Genomic DNA, 19,795 nt, shown 5'->3' with positions numbered 1-19,795 from the left:
GAATCAGTGATTTCAGGCACTTCCGAAATGGAATACATACTATCTGAGACTTTGGCATTTTGGCAGAGACCAGACTCACCTGAATCTACAGCATCAGTGGATGAGTATAGATGTCTGTCTCCAGACTCTCCTGTACCACAATACCTACAATATTTCCCAGAACCAACCATATTTATGACAGGAAGCAGATCCTCATCACCTTCATCAGTATTGTCAGATGAGGAATTTGAAAATGAGTTATTCTTTTGTGCCTCAACGCTCTTTGAGGATAGACCCTCATCACCTGATTCAATAGCATCTATAGATGAATACAGGGCGCTATCACCTGAGTCACCCATACCTGAGTTTAGACAGGCATTAAGAGAGTCTATCGTTTCAATGATTGGATATAGGTCCTCATCCCCTGAATCATTGGCAGATTATGAAACAGAGTCTGAATCAGAATACACTCCTCTGATTTCTGAGATTGAAGATAGACCAGACTCTCCTGATTCAACGGCATCAGTAGATGAGTTTAGAGCTCTGTCACCAGACTCCCCAGTACCCCAGTACACACAGCACGAAACTACTACACTAGTGACCGGGAATAGATCAGCATCGCCTGAATCAATATGCTCAGATATGGAATCTGAAACAGAGTTATTCTTATATGCCTCAATGCTTTTTGAGGATAGACCCGCATCACCTGAATCAGTAGCATCTGTAGATGAAAACAGGGCACTGTCACCTGATTCACCCATACCTGAGTTTAGACAGATTTTACCTAAATCTGCTTTTTCAACCATTGGATACAGATCATCGTCACCTGAATCAGTTGATTCAGAAATTGAATATACACCACTCATTTCTGAGTCAGTCTTTGATGAGAAGAGACCAGACTCACCTGAGTCAATAATATCAGATACAGAGGAAAGACCCCTATCACCTGAGTCTTTATCAGAGTATAGACCCATGTCACCTGAATCAGCCATGCTACTGACAAACATCAGATCATCTTCTCCTGAATCTACAGCATCAGTGGATGAGTACAGGTGTCTGTCTCCAGACTCTCCTCTACCACAATACCTACAATATTTTCCAGAACCAACCATATTTTTAACAGGAAGGAGATCATCGTCACCTGTATCAGTATTGTCAGATTTGGAACATGAAACTGAGTTATTCTCATTTACCTCAATGCTTTTTGAGGATAGACCTGATTCAATAGCATCTGTAGATGAATACAGGGCACTGTCACCTGACTCACCCATACCTGAGTTTAGACAGAATATACTTGAATATTTTGTTGAATGTAGATCGTCGTCACCTGAGTCAGTGACTTCAGATATTGAATATGCCCATTCACCATCAGAATCAGTCATACGAGTGCCCATTTACAAACTTGTGTACGATGCAGACCGTTGGAAGCTGATCTCTCCAATACATGACCCCCAATACGTAGGAGAAACCTTTGCTAGTAAAACAGGTATGTTTGAGTGTTGTGGGAGTACAATAGAGAATGTACAGAAATCAGAACAATTAAGTAAAATGTTATCAACCGAGAGTGGGTTAAGATCAGATTCTCCTGAGTCAGTGAAGTCAATGGATGAGCATAGATCTTTATCTCCAGACTCACCAATTCCACAATATTTACAATATTTCCCAGAACCAACAATGTTTATGGCCGGAAGCAGACCATCGTCACCTGATTCAGTGAAATCAGAAGAAATTGGACATATACTATCTGAGGCTTTTGCCTTTTGGCAGAGACCAGGCTCACCTGACTCAATGGCATCTGTAGATGAATACAGGGCCTTGACTCCTGACTCACCCATTCCTCAGTTTAGACAAGAATTACCTGAATCTGTTACATATTCTATTGGATATAGATCCTCATCACCTGAATCAGTGACTTCAGATATTGAATATGCACCTTTAATTTCTGAGGTATTCTTTATTGAATCAAGACCAGACTCACCTGAGTCAATAATATCAGATACAGAGGAAAGACCCCTATCACCTGAGTCTTTATCAGAGTATAGACCCATGTCACCTGAATCAGTCATGCTACTGACAAACATCAGATCATCTTCTCCTGAATCTACAGCATCAGTGGATGAGTACAGGTGTCTGTCTCCAGACTCTCCTCTACCACAATACCTACAATATTTCCCAGAACCAACCATATTTATGACAGGAAGCAGATCCTCGTCACCTTCATCGGTATTGTCAGATGAGGAATTTGAAAATGAGTTTTTCTTTTGTGTCTCAACGCTCTTTGAGGATAGACCCTCATCACCTGATTCAATAGCATCTATAGATGAATACAGGGCGCTATCACCTGAGTCACCCATACCTGAGTTTAGACAGGCATTAAGAGAGTCTATCGTTTCAATGATTGGATATAGGTCCTCATCCCCTGAATCATTGACAGATTATGAAACAGAGTCTGAATCAGAATACACTCCTCTGATTTCTGAGATTGAAGATAGACCAGACTCTCCTGATTCAACGGCATCAGTAGATGAGTTTAGAGCTCTGTCACCAGACTCCCCAGTACCCCAGTACACACAGCACGAAACTACCACACTAGGGACAGAGAATAGATCAGCATCGCCTGAATCAATATGCTCAGATATGGAATCTGAAACAGAGTTATTCTTATATGCCTCAATGCTTTTTGAGGATAGACCCGCATCACCTGAATCAGTAGCATCTGTAGATGAATACAGGGCACTGTCACCTGATTCACCCATACCTGAGTTTAGACAGATTTTACCTAAATCTGCTTTTTCAGCTATTGGATACAGGTCATCATCACCTGAATCAGTTGATTCAGATATTGAATATACACCACTCATTTCTGAGTCGGTCTTTGATGAGAAGAGACCAGACTCACCTGAGTCAATAATATCAGATACAGAGGAAAGACCCCTATCTCCTGAGTCTTTATCAGAGTATAGACCCATGTCACCTGAATCAGCCATGCTACTGACAAACATCAGATCATCTTCTCCTGAATCTACAGCATCAGTGGATGAGTACAGGTGTCTGTCTCCAGACTCTCCTCTACCACAATACCTACAATATTTCCCAGAACCAACCATATTTATGACAGGAAGCAGATCCTCGTCACCTTCATCAGTATTGTCAGATGAGGAATTTGAAAATGAGTTATTCTTTTGTGCCTCAACGCTTTTTGAGGATAGACCCTCATCACCTGATTCAATAGCATCTATAGATGAATACAGGGCGCTATCACCTGAGTCACCCATACCTGAGTTTAGACAGGCATTAAGAGAGTCTATCGTTTCAATGATTGGATATAGGTCCTCATCCCCTGAATCATTGACAGATTATGAAACAGAGTCTGAAACAGAATACACTCCTCTGATTTCTGAGATTGAAGATAGACCAGACTCTCCTGATTCAACGGCATCAGTAGATGAGTTTAGAGCTCTGTCACCAGACTCCCCAGTACCCCAGTACACACAGCACGAACCTACCACACTAGGGACAGGGAATAGATCAGCATCGCCTGAATCAATATGCTCAGATATGGAATCTGAAACAGAGTTATTCTTATATGCCTCAATGCTTTTTGAGGATAGACCCGCATCACCTGAATCAGTAGCATCTGTAGATAAATACAGGGCACTGTCACCTGAGTCACCCATACCTGAGTTTAGACAGGTGTTACCTGAATCTGCTATTTCAGCTATTGGATACAGGTCATCATCACCTGAATCAGTTGATTCAGATATTGAATATACACCACTCATTTCTGAGTCGGTCTTTGATGAGAAGAGACCAGACTCACCTGAGTCAATAATATCAGATACAGAGGAAAGACCCCTATCACCTGAGTCTTTATCAGAGTATAGACCCATGTCACCTGAATCAGCCATGCTACTGACAAACATCAGATCATCTTCTCCTGAATCTACAGCATCAGTGGATGAGTACAGGTGTCTGTCTCCAGACTCTCCTCTACCACAATACCTACAATATTTCCCAGAACCAACCATGTTTATTACAGGAAGCAGATCATCGTCACCTGTATCAGTATTGTCAGATTTGGAACATGAAACTGAGTTATTCTCATTTACTTCAATGCTTTTTGAGAATAGACCCGCATCACCTGATTCAGTAGCATCTGTAGATGAATACAGGGCACTGTCACCTGACTCACCCATACCTGAGTTTAGACAGAATATACTTGAATATTTTGTTGAATGTAGATCGTCGTCACCTGAGTCAGTGACTTCAGATATTGAATATGCCCATTCACCATCAGAATCAGTCATACGAGTGCCCATTTACAAACTTGTGTACGATGCAGACCGTTGGAAGCTGATCTCTCCAATACATGACCCCCAATACGTAGGAGAAACCTTTGCTAGTAAAACAGGTATGTTTGAGTATTGTGGGAGTACAATAGAGAATGTACAGAAATCAGAACAATTAAGTAAAATGTTATCAACCGAGAGTGGGTTAAGATCAGATTCTCCTGAGTCAGTGAAGTCAATGGATGAGCATAGATCTTTATCTCCAGACTCACCAATTCCACAATATTTACAATATTTCCCAGAACCAACAATGTTTATGGCCGGAAGCAGACCATCGTCACCTGATTCAGTGAAATCAGAAGAAATTGGACATATACTATCTGAGGCTTTTGCCTTTTGGCAGAGACCAGGCTCACCTGACTCAATGGCATCTGTAGATGAATACAGGTCCTTGACTCCTGACTCACCCATTCCTCAGTTTAGACAAGAATTACCTGAATCTGTTACATATTCTATTGGATATAGATCCTCATCACCTGAATCAGTGACTTCAGATATTGAATATGCACCTTTAATTTCTGAGGTATTCTTTATTGAATCAAGACCAGACTCACCTGAGTCAATAGTATCAGATACAGAGGAAAGACCCCTATCACCTGAGTCTTTATCAGAGTATAGACCCATGTCACCTGAATCAGTCATGCTACTGACAAACATCAGATCATCTTCTCCTGAATCTACAGCATCAGTGGATGAGTACAGGTGTCTGTCTCCAGACTCTCCTCTACCACAATACCTACAATATTTCCCAGAACCAACCATATTTATGACAGGAAGCAGATCCCCGTCACCTTCATCGGTATTGTCAGATGAGGAATTTGAAAATGAGTTATTATTTTGTGTCTCAACGCTCTTTGAGGATAGACCCTCATCACCTGATTCAATAGCATCTATAGATGAATACAGGGCGCTATCACCTGAGTCACCCATACCTGAGTTTAGACAGGCATTAAGAGAGTCTATCGTTTCAATGATTGGATATAGGTCCTCATCCCCTGAATCATTGACAGATTATGAATCAGAGTCTGAAACAGAATACACTCCTCTGATTTCTGAGATTGAAGATAGACCAGACTCTCCTGATTCAACGGCATCAGTAGATGAGTTTAGAGCTCTGTCACCAGACTCCCCAGTACCCCAGTACACACAGCACGAAACTACCACACTAGGGACAGGGAATAGATCAGCATCGCCTGAATCAATATGCTCAGATATGGAATCTGAAACAGAGTTATTCTTATATGCCTCAATGCTTTTTGAGAATAGACCTGCATCACCTGAATCAGTAGCATCTGTAGATGAATACAGGGCACTGTCACCTGATTCACCCGTACCTGAGTTTAGACAGGTGTTACCTGAATCTGCTATTTCAACTATTGGGTACAGGTCATCATCACCTGAATCAGTTGATTCAGATATTGAATATACACCACTCATTTCTGAGTCGGTCTTTGATGAGAAGAGACCAGACTCACCTGAGTCAATAATATCAGATACAGAGGAAAGACCCCTATCACCTGAGTCTTTATCAGAGTATAGACCCATGTCACCTGAATCAGCCATGCTACTGACAAACATCAGATCATCTTCTCCTGAATCTACAGCATCAGTGGATGAGTATAGATGTCTGTCTCCAGACTCTCCTCTACCACACTATTTACAGTATTTCCCAGAACCAACTCTGTTTATGTCAGGATACAGGTCAGCGTCACCTGAATCAATATGCTCAAATATGGAATATGAAACAGAGTTATTCTTATATGGCTCAATACTTTTTGAGGATAGACCCTCATCACCTGAATCAATAGCATCTGTAGATGAATACAGGGCACTATCACCTGATTCACCCATACCTGAGTTCAGACAGGCAATACCTGAATTTGTTACATCTTCTGTATATAGATATAGATCATCATCACCTGAATCAGTGATTTCAGGCACTTCCGAAATGGAATACATACTATCTGAGACTTTGGCATTTTGGCAGAGACCAGACTCACCTGAATCTACAGCATCAGTGGATGAGTATAGATGTCTGTCTCCAGACTCTCCTCTACCACAATACTTACAATATTTCCCAGAACCAACTCTGTTTATGGCAGGAAGCAGATCATCATCACCTGCATCAGTATTGTCAGATGATGAATATGATCTTTCTGACATCTTCTTGACACTCTTTTCAGAGAGAGGTAGACCCTCATCACCTGAATCAGTAGCATCAGTTGATGAATACATGGCGCTTTCACCGGACTCACCCATACCTGATTTTTGGCCGCCATTACCTGAATCTATTCCACATTTTATTGGATACAGGTCAACTTCACCTGAATCAATGTGCTCAGATATGGAATGTGGGACTCTGCCCTTAATGTCGTTATTCTATGAAGATAGACCACGATCATTAACATCAGTATGGTCAAACAACGAATTAGAGCTTTCTGATATTTTTTCGACAATATTCACAGATAAAGGCAGACCTTCATCTGAGGTGTTTGCCTTTTGGCAGAGACCAGACTCACCTGAGTCAGTAGTATCAGATACAGAGGAAAGACCCCTATCACCTGAGTATTTATCAGAGTATAGACCCATGTCACCTGAATCAGTCGTGTTACTGACAAACATCAGATCATCTTCTCCTGAATCTACAGCATCAGTGGATGAGTACAGGTGTCTGTCTCCAGACTCTCCTCTACCACAATACCTACAATATTTCCCAGAACCAACCATATTTATGACAGGAAGCAGATCCTCATCACCTTCATCAGTATTGTCAGATGAGGAATTTGAAAATGAGTTATTCTTTTGTGCCTCAACGCTTTTTGAGGATAGACCCTCATCACCTGATTCAATAGCATCTATAGATGAATACAGGGCGCTATCACCTGAGTCACCCATACCTGAGTTTAGACAGGCATTAAGAGAGTCTATCGTTTCAATGATTGGATATAGGTCCTCATCCCCTGAATCATTGGCAGATTATGAAACAGAATCTGAAACAGAATACACTCCTCTGATTTCTGAGATTGAAGATAGACCAGACACTCCTGATTCAACGGCATCAGTAGATGAGTTTAGAGCTCTGTCACCAGACTCCCCAGTACCCCAGTACACACAGCACGAAACTACTACACTAGTGACAGGGAATAGATCAGCATCGCCTGAATCAGTATGCTCAGATATGGAATCTGAAACAGAGTTCATCTTACATGACTCAATGCTTTTTGAGAATAGACCTGCATCACCTGAATCAATAGCATCTGTAGATGAATACAGGGCACTGTCACCTGATTCACCCATACCTGAGTTTAGACAGGCATTACGAGAGTCTATTGTTTCAATGATTGGATGTAGGTCCTCATCCCCTGAATCAGCGGCTTCAGATATAGAATATGCACCACTCATTTCTGAATCGGTCTTTGATGAGAAGAGACCAGACTCACCTGAATCAGTAGCATCAGTGAATGGGCATAGGTCTTTGTCACCTCAGTCACCAATTCCACAATTTACACAGATCGCACTTGGGTCTTCCACAGTAGAAACAGGATATAGGTCTTCATCCCCATTATCAATAACATCAGACATGGAATTCGTGTTGGTATATTCTGACAAATCCTGTCCTGACAACAGAGCAGTAACGCCTGAATCAGTGGCATCAGCTGATGAACATGGACCAGCAACACTTTGGAAGCGTATCTCTCAAATACATGACCCCCAATATTTAGGAGAAACCTTCTTGAGTAAAACCGGCTTCTTGGAGTATACTGGTAGTAGCGAAGCATATGTAGAGACTCCTCCTGGTGAGGAAGAATATGCTCTAGGTAGCACTGAGCTCAGTCCAGAATCTCTACCTGGTCCACAAGTGGAACCTTCAGTAACTACCACTGAAACAGCCAAGATCGATCATGATGTAGCTTTGTCTGAGAGTATAGAGTACGTACAGACTACTCCAGAGGAGAGAGAAGTTGCTCAAGGTAGCACTGAGCTCAGCACAGAAGCTCTACCAGATTGGCAAGTGGAACCTTCACAAACTACAACTGAGACAGTCCAGATTGATCATGATGGCGCTCCTAGTGTTCCAAGCGTATCTGATATAGTTGTACCTGAATCACCAGCTGCAGAAGTAGTATCTGAGTATACATTTGAAACAGGTCACAGATCAGCTTCCCCTCACTCCAAATCAGACTCTGAAGATGGATGGGTCATAGTGTCTGTATCAGAGACAGAGGATAAGCCTCGATCACCTGAGTCATTACCTGACTGCCGACCCATATCACCTGCAACATTGGTGTTAAAGGCAGATGTTGGAATATCATCACCTGAATCTGTGTTATTAGAGAAACAAGTTGAGAAGGATAGACCGTTATCCCCTGAGTCTGTTGAATACAGAACCATGTCCCTAGAATCAGCGATGTCAATGGATAAGGTTAGATCATCTTCACCTGAATCAATGCATGAGATCAATGACAATAGGTCTCTTTCTTCAGACTCACCCATCCCTCAGTATACAATATCAGGTGTGTCAGGTATGGATTCATGTAATATGGAGTATGCCACAATAGAACACAGGTCATCATCACCTGAATCAATGTCTTCTGGCTCTGAGTATGATCTAATGGTCATATCATCGTCAGCATTAGAGAGTAGGCCATCCTCACCTGATTCCCTAGAATCAGTCAGCAGGAATAGACGACTATCGCCTGACTCACCAGTGCCAGAGTTTATGAGGATATTATCTCAGTACTTCATGGAACCCCGGGCCCTTAGTGATAGAACGTCTTCACCTGAATCTGTGTCATCAGACACTGTATTCATAGCGTTACCTGTAGATTATTGGGCCGATGTCTCCCGAAGGCAGCAGTCTCCTGAATCAGGTGCATCAGATGAAGAGTTAAGTTTAGTTATTACAGGTACAGAAACAATGACATTTAAAGCAGGTACGTTGAGTCATGTGACATCTGTTTTAACGTCTGAGCGTATCCCAATGTCGCCCAAGGAAAATACCTTGGATGTTACTCTATTGTCAGTTCCAGCCACTGAATTTGAAATAGAGCAGGGACAAATGACCACGACAGATCAAGGCTTACCAAGGGTTAGTGGACTAGTAGCAGAAATGGTTACTACATCTACGGAACAGGCACAGACAAAGCATGGTTCAGAGCATGCTGAAACCATCCCAACTCCCCAAGCCACTATTGGTTTGAAAAACGTCAAAAGGGTCCAGAAAGATGTCCCAGTAAAGCAACAACCAGTGAAGGTCCAGGACAGAAGAGAGGAAGAAGTAGAGGTCCTGCGCCTCAGTGCTGATTCAATAAAAACCCAGGAAGCCCCACAGAGGGTAAGAGAGAGAGCACGATAAAGCTGACTTTGCACGTGCTATGGAATGATGTAATAACTCCCAATTCTAATGGAGGATGACAATAACACTGTGTGGTCGAAATGGATGTCTGGATTCACCAATGGGTTTCGGCAAAATGGAGTGTATCTATGGAATGTTTGTAAGATCACAATGCACTTGGATGGTGTGTGATGTAACTAACCAATTCTGACTCATCTGAGCTCTTAGTAAGTTTGTGTGGAAGCATATTGCTATTACTGTAACTTTGTTGGGCACTGTGATGTTGACCTTTAGAATTGCTTGGTTTGTTCTCCAATGTTATTGCAGTGATTTAAATGTGACATGGTGTTGTGGGAGAACATTTCTAACGAGACCTTAGTCAAGCAAGTACTCTCATGTGATGCAGTTTGTTGATGGGATTTTATTGGAGCATGCCAACTGACTTGCTGTAACAACACATTTGAAGTATCCTTGTTCAAGTGATGTCAACATTTACTTCCAGGCTCTGTCTCAAACAGCCAAGGAAATACAGTTGAAGACCAGTTATGGAAAGATGCAAAGCAAATTAGAGTCTACCACGATAACGGAAAGTACTTTACATGAGGAAAGGGCAATATTAGACTTGAGTCAAGAAACCAGCGTATCAGGTCTAGCATCTACTAAGCAGACAAAGAGAGCCACAGGCTACGAACCTCTGATAGCAACCCCATTGCAGATCAGTGAACAAGACCCGTTCTCTACCCATAGAGCAGTGACACCTAAACTAAAGGTATTTGACTCTGCCACTCAGGAATTCTCAGACTGGAGTGAATGTACACAAGAGGAATTCGAGGAGACTCATTCGGGTGAGTTATTTTCGCCGATGTCGAGCCAATTCCTGGTGCCATCAGATTACGAGGCCGTGTTTTCCGGACGCCACTCTCTGAGAGTCTCTGAGTGTAGCCAGGTGTCCCCCACTGATATGAGTCCAGTTTCTCCAGTCTTCAGTGACCCTCTGTCAGATAAGGGTCAGGTCACAACCACCACCTTGATGGGTCCTGAGTTCGCTTCCAAGTCTGCTACACCTGGATCTGCAGAAGCCTTTGAATTCTCGCCAGACTTTAAGAGAGTGATCTGCGAATTTGAGAAAACACTCTCTTCATTTGGGCCAGTTGTCCAATCAGATTCCGTCCAAGAAAATTCAGACCTGGAGTTCTTTGACTGCAAAGATGACTTGTCAGACTTCTCAGAGCCAGAGGATCTGGAGCCAGAGGAACCGGAGGTCCTCTACCACATCGAGGAGCCTCCGTCCCCAACCCCCTTTGGCAGCACTCCGGAAACGGGCTTCCTCAAAGGAAGCCCTGTATGCAGCGCACAGTTCCTACGGGTGGATGACCATAATCGCTTCTCTTTGGGTAGTGAAAGTCTTGGGGACTATGGCATTTATGACAGACCAGAAAGTGAAAGTGAAACTGTACCCACGTGTGAGGAGCTTCCATCCAGGTCGCAGGCAGGGTACGATGACGATGAATACTCTCTGGAACGGGTAAGAGATCAAGCATGACGACTGCACCCTGCCCTGGCTTGTGTCCCAGCTTCTCAGGCTGATTGCAGTGTTACCACAGTCCAGAGATGACATCAACTGACTCAAACACAGAGACTAATACAAGAAGCTTATGCATGTGTGCATACTTACCAAACAATACACTCTAGGTCAAACCACTTCAAAGTGGGGTTATTGACCAACACAATGGAATAATCATGTGACAAAAGCCTGCTCAATATTGAAAATACTTAATTATGAGAATGCTTTTTTGCTGTGTTTGCAAATTATTCTTATATTTTCAGCTAGGTTATCTGATACAATGAACAGTACATACAAATACATTCTATAAAAAAATATTGTGAAATAATTACCTTCACTGTCACTGTCAATACTTCATATTCCACTTCAACATTCCATACAGAAGTACTTGTTTGCATCTTTGACCACAATTTCTTTGGATTATCATTGCCATATCTTGCATGGCTGGTTTTGTTGAACATTGTTGTACAACTGTGCCTCCTCTTCATCTTCCATCTCCACCTCTCTCATACTGTATATTTTCTATTTACATTTCTATCAGGTCTACAATAGCCTACTTTTGAATGCCTTTTTGGCATCCTTATGAGAGAAAAGTAAAGAGCCAAGAAAGATAAAAGAAGGAACACTTGCCTGTTGCTCTGTGCCTGCAGTAACAGTGCCTGAAGTAACTATACAAAATGTGTAACCATGTTATAATGATCTACTATGGCCACAATGGCTGTGTGCTGTCTCTCAGGAGATAAATGAGGAGCTAGGGTTGCTGTCGTCGGATAGCTCAGAGGAGGAGGTGTTGACCACCAGGGTGGTCCGACGCAGAGTTATCATCCAGGTATACGGCATTAAAGAGCATGTGGAGAAATGGGCCCTGCCCTAGTGTGCTGTGTTGCTGGGTCTAGATGGGAGTTGAGTTTTGTTGCTGTGCTGCACTTCACTTTTCTCAAATTTTGATTTGTATTTCATTCTGTCTCTGCTATGTTTCCTACTGCACCCTCATATGCCATATCATTTTGTTCTGTGACAGATTGATTCAATCTTCATGGTCTTAGATAATGATTGAAAACGGTTTATTTCCTTTTTGAGTGGGGTTTACGATGTTTCAACCGGTTCTTCTGTGGACTTACTGTGCTTGTCTTAACTGCAGTATGTGTTCCAGTTGTATGACTGTGTATCTGTTCTCTCACCAGGCGGATGATCTGCCAGACATCCCTCCGCAAACAGTGACAGAGGAACAGTACATGGATGAGCATGGAAACATGGTAGTCAAGAAGGTAAAGGGACATTTTGCATCTACATTCACTGTATAACAGACACTTAACTCTAGAACATAGCCCGATTTACAGTAGAGCTCAACTACATACTGTAACTACTATATATCCATGTTTGTCAATTATAAAGTTATCTCCTCAGGCAAATACTGTACGTGTGTATTATTTTATATGACCGAGTCGTGCTGCTCAGTGCTCAACCAGTGGTAACTTTTCTCTCTTTCTTGTCTCTCTCCCCCAGATCACGCGGAAGGTGATCCGTAAGTACTTCTCTCCAGACGGCGTAGAGAGAGAGGAGGTGACGGTGGAGGGATCTCACCAGGAGATGGTCAGTGTGGAGGAAGGAGACGGCTTCTCCAAGGTAGTGAAGAGGACAGTGGTCCGGAGCGAGGGAGATCAGACCGAGGTCAGTCCGTCTGTATGTGTGTCTGTCTGCTGTCTTTGTGTCTATAGACTTTCTTTGGGGTCAATATTACAGTATTTCTGAAAACGATTGTGTATTACATGGTTTACATATACTGTGGATATTGTGATGTCACAAGGGTGTCTGGCCTTAAAGTGGAACTGACAGGGTTTTAACTACTTTGTAGATATGAAACAAACAGACAATCATAATATCAGTCAGAAATATCTAATGTCCAGTTCATGCTTCAAAACCAACTTTATAAGAGGTTTTAAAAAGATGTTATATTTTGCTAAAAATTCCATGACGTACAGTAAGTCATTGTTGGCAAAATAGACGGATGCAGTTCAATGCATGATTGATATAATTCACCAATAAATGTATTGGTAGTCCAAAAAATATTGCTATCAGGTTGTTAATCACAGCTGGCCTGGTACATTGTTTGCTGCCTCCACCCATTCGGGATGCACTGTTTCAGTTTTAATTACTCAATATGTTGACCAAAAAACTGATGACTGTAACTAAGGTTGGGAATGTCAATACAAACAAACTAGCAAGGGCAATGATCACAAGTCAGTCATAACGTGGCTAATAGGCTTGCGCATGTGTCAAACACAAAGCCTGCGGGCCGAATAGGACACACAAGCGAGAATAAATGAGTCAACAGTTGAGTCATCTACTTCATGAAATTACAGCCTGATGCGCTCGCATCGGTGAATTCAACTTCAATTGCGCTGCTTTCGTGTGTCCCATTAACAGCACGCAGTGGAGGGAAAGTGTACAGACACATGCCACAGTCCTAGCTATGCTACTAAAATGTTGCAGTCTGGCTTTGGTTTTTAACCTCTATGGGATCGGTGTCCCGTATACGGGACGGTTGAGCTAACGTGCGCTAATGTGATTAGCATGACTGTTGTAAGTAACAGCAAACTTTCCAGGACATAGACATGTCTTATATGGGCAGAAAGCTTCAATTCTTGTTAATCTAACTGCAGTGTCCAATTTACATTAGCTATTACAATGAAAAATACCATGCTATTGTTTGAGGAGAGTGCACAACAACAAAATACTTATCACGACAACTAGTTTGATACATTCACCTCTGAAGGTAAATAATGTACTTACATTCAGTAATCTTGCTCTGATTTGTCATCCTAAGTGTCCCAGAGATAAAATGTAGCATAGTTTTGTTAGATAAAATACATTTTTATATTCAAATGTAGGAACTGGGTTCTACAGTTTGTACCCCTGCTGTCTCTGGCTCCACACCCACCCCGCCCGGCCATCTGATGTGTGAAAGTTAGTGTATAAGCTAATAATCCATAATGTATGACATTACTGGGAGTGTGTAAACATACATTTTGTATTACCATATCATTTTTGTATGTTCTCTATAGTTATGTACTTGAAAATGTATCAATTGACCAATTCGGCACATTTGGGCAGACTTGATACAAAATAGTCCAGTATTGCAATGCTTCACTGGATCCATCTGAAACGTTGCACACATACTGCTGCCATCTAGTGCCCAAAATCTAAATTGTGCCTAAACTGCAATATTATATTGTGGCCTTTCTCTTGCATTTCAAAGATGATAAAAAAATATATATGAAAACGCATGTTTTTTTGTTTGTATTATCTTTTACCAGATCTAATGTGTTATATTCTCCTACATGAATTTAACATTTCCACAAACTTCAAAGAGCTTCCTTTCAAATGGTAACAAGAATATGCATATCCTTTTCAGGTCCAGGTCCTGAAAATTTAAAAAAAGTGTCCGATCCTAAAGAGGTTAAAGCTTGACAATGAATAGCCAAAAAACAAAACCTGCAACAAAACACCATGCAAAGGAGAAACATGTAGTCCTATTACAGCAACATGGCTGCCAGATAGAACACAACACCTCCCATAACCCCCTGTGCTAGGTCACTTGGCCAATTAAGCAGATGGGTGAATACATCCCATCACACACAAGCATTTCGCTACATCCGCAATAACATCTGCAAAATATGTGTATGCGACCAATAAAATGTGATTTGATTTGGTTAAATTGGCAGCACCTGGGATATACTGTACTGGGAACTTGCCATAAGGAGAGCAGAAAAAAGCTCTCCAAAGCTCCATGGACCTTAATGTTTGAATAAAGTATTTTGACTCATTTGGTGCTTAGAGTAAGTCTCATTGCTCTGACAGAGCCTTTTGATTTGAATGTATTTGTATATTTTTCCATTAAAAGCCTTATTTTGCCTTTAACCTGCTTCCTGAGCCCTACACTCTTAGAAAAAAGGTGCTATCTAGAACCTTAAAGCAGTCTTCGACTTTCCCCATAGGAGAACCCTTTGAAGAACCCTTTTTGGTTCCAGGTAGAACCCTTTTGGGTTTCATGTAGAACCCTTTCCACAGAGGGTTTTACATGGAACCCAAAAAGGTTCTACCTGGAACCAAGAAGGGTTATTCTATGGGGACAGCCGAAGAACCCTTTTGGAAGCCTTTTTTCTAAGAGTGTATGTGCTGAGATCCCTTGCCTATTCATGGTCCGTGTATAGTTCGGGCTACACCACAATATAGAATGTGTCTATAATGACTGTATAACCTTACTGTATATACTGTATAATCAAGTTTTGTAGTCTATTGTATCAGTGACCTTTGAACCCTGTGTTTGACCTATCCAGTTGACCTTCTCGGAGCCCTTGGCCCTGGGGGCCACCACGGCCTCAGACTTCGAGTCAGAGCAGGTGCAGGGCCGAAAAGTCAGCAAGGTGGTCAAGACGACGGTGGTGAGGGGCGAGAGGATGGAGAAGCAGACGGGTGACTCAACGCTGGCTGCAGACCTCCCCTCGGCCAAAGAGGACTTTGAGAAGGTCAGTCGTCAGGGAGGGAGAGCAGTTGTGACAATGCCAGGAGTGTCCTTTCTACCTCAGTGGCTCGAGCAGAGCAGGTTGAGCTGGGTCAAGTGTTGCAAGCAATACTGTGCTTGGAATATAAAGCTGAAGGCTTCTTGACTGTAACATGTTTGTTAGAAACATGTCTGTTTTTAATATGTCTGTTAAAAAACCTTATTGGGTGCCAGATTGAAGAACAACTCTAGGACCAGAGACACTGGGTTTTGGTGTTTGAAATGTCATTTTCCTTGTTCTGTCACATCCAGGCATTGAGTTATGCTGGAGGCTTTGGAAAAATCCAACTTCCTCATTTAGTAGAGAAAGAGGTTGTGAAGGACGACGGTTCTGTGGTCAAAAGGTTTGAGAACAGAATGGGAGTTCATTAACCTACGTGTCCATCTTTGTTTGGACACTCCTCTTAGTTTGCTGAATGATTTATCTGAACGCATGGTGTGAATACAGCCTGGTCTCAGGTCTGGTTGTGCTATATGACCAACACCTATGGTCTTTGTTATACTAAACATGTCATGGCATTGGCTATACAGCATAAACATATCAGGGAGCAGGTTAGTGAATACCTCTCCTCTCCTCTATATCTTAACCCTAACTCTTAAACACACTTTAGATGCTTACATTTTGACATGGTAATTTGAAAGGTAAGTTAACAGGTGAATTTTGCTTTTTTACAACCAGATCTCTATTTTTGATGTAAATGGAATGTTATAGAAGGGCCCAGACACTTATTTTGCGGTTTCACTTGTTTTTGAGAAATGTACCCAAACCAGGGATTCATTTCTTCATCCTCGTTGTGCAGTACGGAGCCTCAGAAAAAACATGAACAAATGCTCCTAAAAACACCAAAATACCGCAACGTTATATTACATTTTGTTGCGACTCGAGCGATACCTCTCTGTCCATTGTACAGGTAACTGCCAAAATAAAGGAACTTGAGTAACACTTGAGTAAATGAGGGATACAAAGTATATTGAAAGCAGGTGCTTCCACACATGAAGTTCCAGACACTTGTAGAATCTATGCCAAGGCGCATTGAAGCTGTTGTGGTGGCCCAATGCCCTATTAAGACACTTTATGTTGGTGTTTACTTTATTTTGGCAGTTACCTCTAGCAGCAGGCTACACGGAGAATGGAACAGCTGGATAGGGGAAATGGCTCAAGTTCGGAATGACACAATTTCATGTAAAGAACGTATTTGGGTGTTTTTGGAGAATTTGTTACTGTTTTTTCAGAGCCCCCGTACTGCACAACGAGGATGAGGCAATTAATCGCTGGTCAGGGTAAGTTTCTCAAAAACAAGGAAAATTGCAAAACAAGTGTCTGGACCCTTCTACAACAAGCCATTTCCATCAAAAATGGAGATATAGTTGTAAAAAAGCGAACTTCTCCTTTAATCATAGGACCTTCAGCCATAGGGCTTGTGTGACGCTTTTAGATTACTCATACTGTAGTTGTTCCTGATGTTAGAGCGTGGTCTAACATGCATGATGTGTTTTAGACATGAATGACAAAAATTACGGTCAATAGAGTTTTGGTCAACCTACAAACTGTGCAAGCCTGTCAATGAAGTGCTATCAAAACTTTGACAGGGTGATTGAAAATAATTGTCTCACCAAGCCTAATAACCTCTCCCCCATCCCATCTCCAGAACCCAGATGCGTAAGTCTCGTACCCAGAAGAGGACTGTGGTGAGGGACGCCCAGGGTAAGCATGTGCACCTGGAGCGGCTGGACGACACCCCAGAGACCCTGCAACCCGACGCCCTTCAGCAACACCTGCACCTGCTGCTCCAACGCTACTGCGCCAAGGAGGAGGAGGAAGGAGAGAAAGAGGAGGAGAAGAGAAAGAAGAAGTGATGGGCTGATTTTATTTGCTGGCTGAGTTGTTCTTCTTCCCTGTTGGCCCTGCCCCCCATACTACATAAGCCCCCTATCCACTAAAAGCCTATGAAGTCTTGTAAGCTCACCCCTGACCTTTACCTTCCACACAGACATCTCCTGCTAAAGACACTGGATTGCATTTTTGTTTTGATTGTTGTTTTTCCCCTTTTGTGGCAAATAATGGAGCACTTTTTGTTATTTGTGCTTTCACTTTTTTTTGTCCTTTTCCTTTTGACTTTTCCTGTTTTCTTTGCTCATTTTGTGACCAAAGATAGTTCCCCCTTTCTCGTCGGGTGACTTAGAATATTATTTGGTCGTTATCCTTTTTTGGGGGTTCTTTTAGTTTTTGGCTGCTGTGGTACAATAAACAACAACACAAACAAAATGCAATGAAAGGAAAACAAAAACGGAAAATGAATAAAGAGGGGGCACCTCTGATGTTCGCCTCATGCACAGGCATCTTCCTAAAGGAACGATTGTAAACATTTGTAAATAAAGGAGAAGTGACATGCTCGGACTGGGAGAAAACGAAACAAACAGTAGTTCAAAAGCATTTATTACATTTGCCCCATGGTACCTGCTGTACACGTACGTGCACCAATCAAAATCGCTCTTCTGTTCTGAGGTGAAGGGTCATAACAAAGTTGACCCTTTTCGCCCCACTAGGAGTCAGTTGTCACAAAAAGGTTTCGAAAGATACTGTAAAAAGGGAGGGAATGCCATAGTGTTTCATCAAGGACTTCAGAGTCAGATAAGCGCAAATATGTGATCTGAACCAACATTTGACTGAAGCAAATCCCCCCCATATAACCCTCCGCTACAGTTCTGTAGTGCTGAGTGATTAACCGAAATGTTGGTTATTTTTTGGTTTTAAACAACTATTTGACTGATGTCGGTTCAATTATTTGAATTCCATTTAGTTTGGGGTTTTTCTGAGCTCAATGTGCACATTGTGCTGTAGTTTCTCTTGATATAAATCAGATCATGCCTGAACTGTGAGATGTTGTAGTTTCCAACAGGCCAATGTTCTATATAGTTTAGCGCAGAAAACATGATAATTAACTACAATGACCATAATCCGTTGTGTGGCTACTTGTCCGGTCTTCCGCGATCAACAAGGGATACACATTGAGCAGTTTCTTCACGAGGTATCTCTACCTGAAAATACATGATCTAAGTGATTGATACAGTAGTTGGTATTCAGCAGTCATAAAAGTATGCCTTATTTACTTTGAAGAACTACTAAAATAGTGATTTTGTCAGACAGCATAGGCACTCTAGAGAGATGAGATGATGACTTGGAATGAAATAATAAATTCATCAAATAAAACAAATGTAATATACACAAGTGAAATATTTTATTAAAGCAGCAATCAGCAGCAGAAACAATAACAAAGTGTACTCCCCACCCCTGTTTTGGTAAAAAGCTGAGGGATGGGGCTGGAGAAATGTAACCTCTTTCAAATGCATAGACAGAGCTATGGATTCAAGGACTGACCATCCATGATATAAAAAAAATGTTTAACCATGTTTTGAGGCTATATAGTGTTTGTTTAAATTTACATTGTTTACAAACGGAGTAAAACACGTTTATATTTTGGGTTCTGATGGGGTACGACAGTTGAACTAAGCTCATGAGGCATTTCTAAGTTATATTCTTCAAGAATCAATGGGTACATATCATTCATTTATAAGTCTAAAAATGAACGTAGGAACTGCTGATTGCCCCTTTAAAATAAAGTAACGTGAATAACTAATGGTTAATAAGTGATAAGCAGTCACTACTATCATGGGACTTTTATTAATTGTTTTATTCTGTGTTGTTACAGCATTCAACCCACATAATGCATAGTGCATAATTGAACCGAAACGACCTCAAAAAGCACTAATCGCTCAGCACTACAGTTCTGTTTACAAAGTTAGCTCAAGCTGGTTGTGTGTATGATGTGTAGTTTTTTGACAGGTCCTTTGAGCACACACTTTCAGCCCCACGTACTGTAATTGTGTATCTTCTTCTTCACACTATCTCCCTGTCTATCCCTCTCTGTTTCTGGCTTTCTTATGTGTGCTGTGTATTCACACTTCCTTCTGAGCAGTGCATCAGACTGCCGCCACCTCTGTGC

The 19,795-nt window shown here is 41.8% G+C and overlaps 2 protein-coding genes across 6 annotated transcripts in view; one reads left to right on the top strand and one right to left on the bottom strand.

The window, feature by feature from the left end:
- The window catches only part of LOC121554286 (ankyrin-2-like), a 130,990-nt gene extending 112,097 nt beyond the window's left edge, over positions 1-18,893 (top strand). For all 5 annotated transcript variants that reach the window (XM_045227066.1, XM_045227067.1, XM_041867780.2 and 2 more), the window contains 5 exons: positions 12,412-12,495; positions 12,734-12,898; positions 15,568-15,756; positions 16,044-16,135; positions 17,441-18,893. In XM_045227066.1, the coding sequence (XP_045083001.1) occupies positions 12,412-12,495; positions 12,734-12,898; positions 15,568-15,756; positions 16,044-16,135; positions 17,441-17,648 (738 nt within the window). In that variant the 3' untranslated portion in view covers positions 17,649-18,893. The remainder of the gene's footprint in view (positions 1-12,411; positions 12,496-12,733; positions 12,899-15,567; positions 15,757-16,043; positions 16,136-17,440) is intronic.
- LOC121554287 (dentin sialophosphoprotein) lies at positions 420-9,522 on the bottom strand. The gene is made up of 2 exons (XM_041867781.2): positions 4,089-9,522; positions 420-1,172 (listed from the first exon to the last, which is right to left on the bottom strand). Exons 1-2 carry the CDS (start codon positions 4,296-4,298, stop codon positions 420-422), a joined length of 963 nt encoding a protein of 320 aa, XP_041723715.2. The 5' UTR covers positions 4,299-9,522.
- Positions 18,894-19,795: the final 902 nt, after the last annotated feature.

Source organism: Coregonus clupeaformis, chromosome 19, assembly GCF_020615455.1.
Source record: "Coregonus clupeaformis isolate EN_2021a chromosome 19, ASM2061545v1, whole genome shotgun sequence".
Classification (NCBI taxonomy): domain Eukaryota; kingdom Metazoa; phylum Chordata; class Actinopteri; order Salmoniformes; family Salmonidae; genus Coregonus; species Coregonus clupeaformis.
This window is presented reverse-complemented; position numbering and strand designations above follow the sequence as displayed.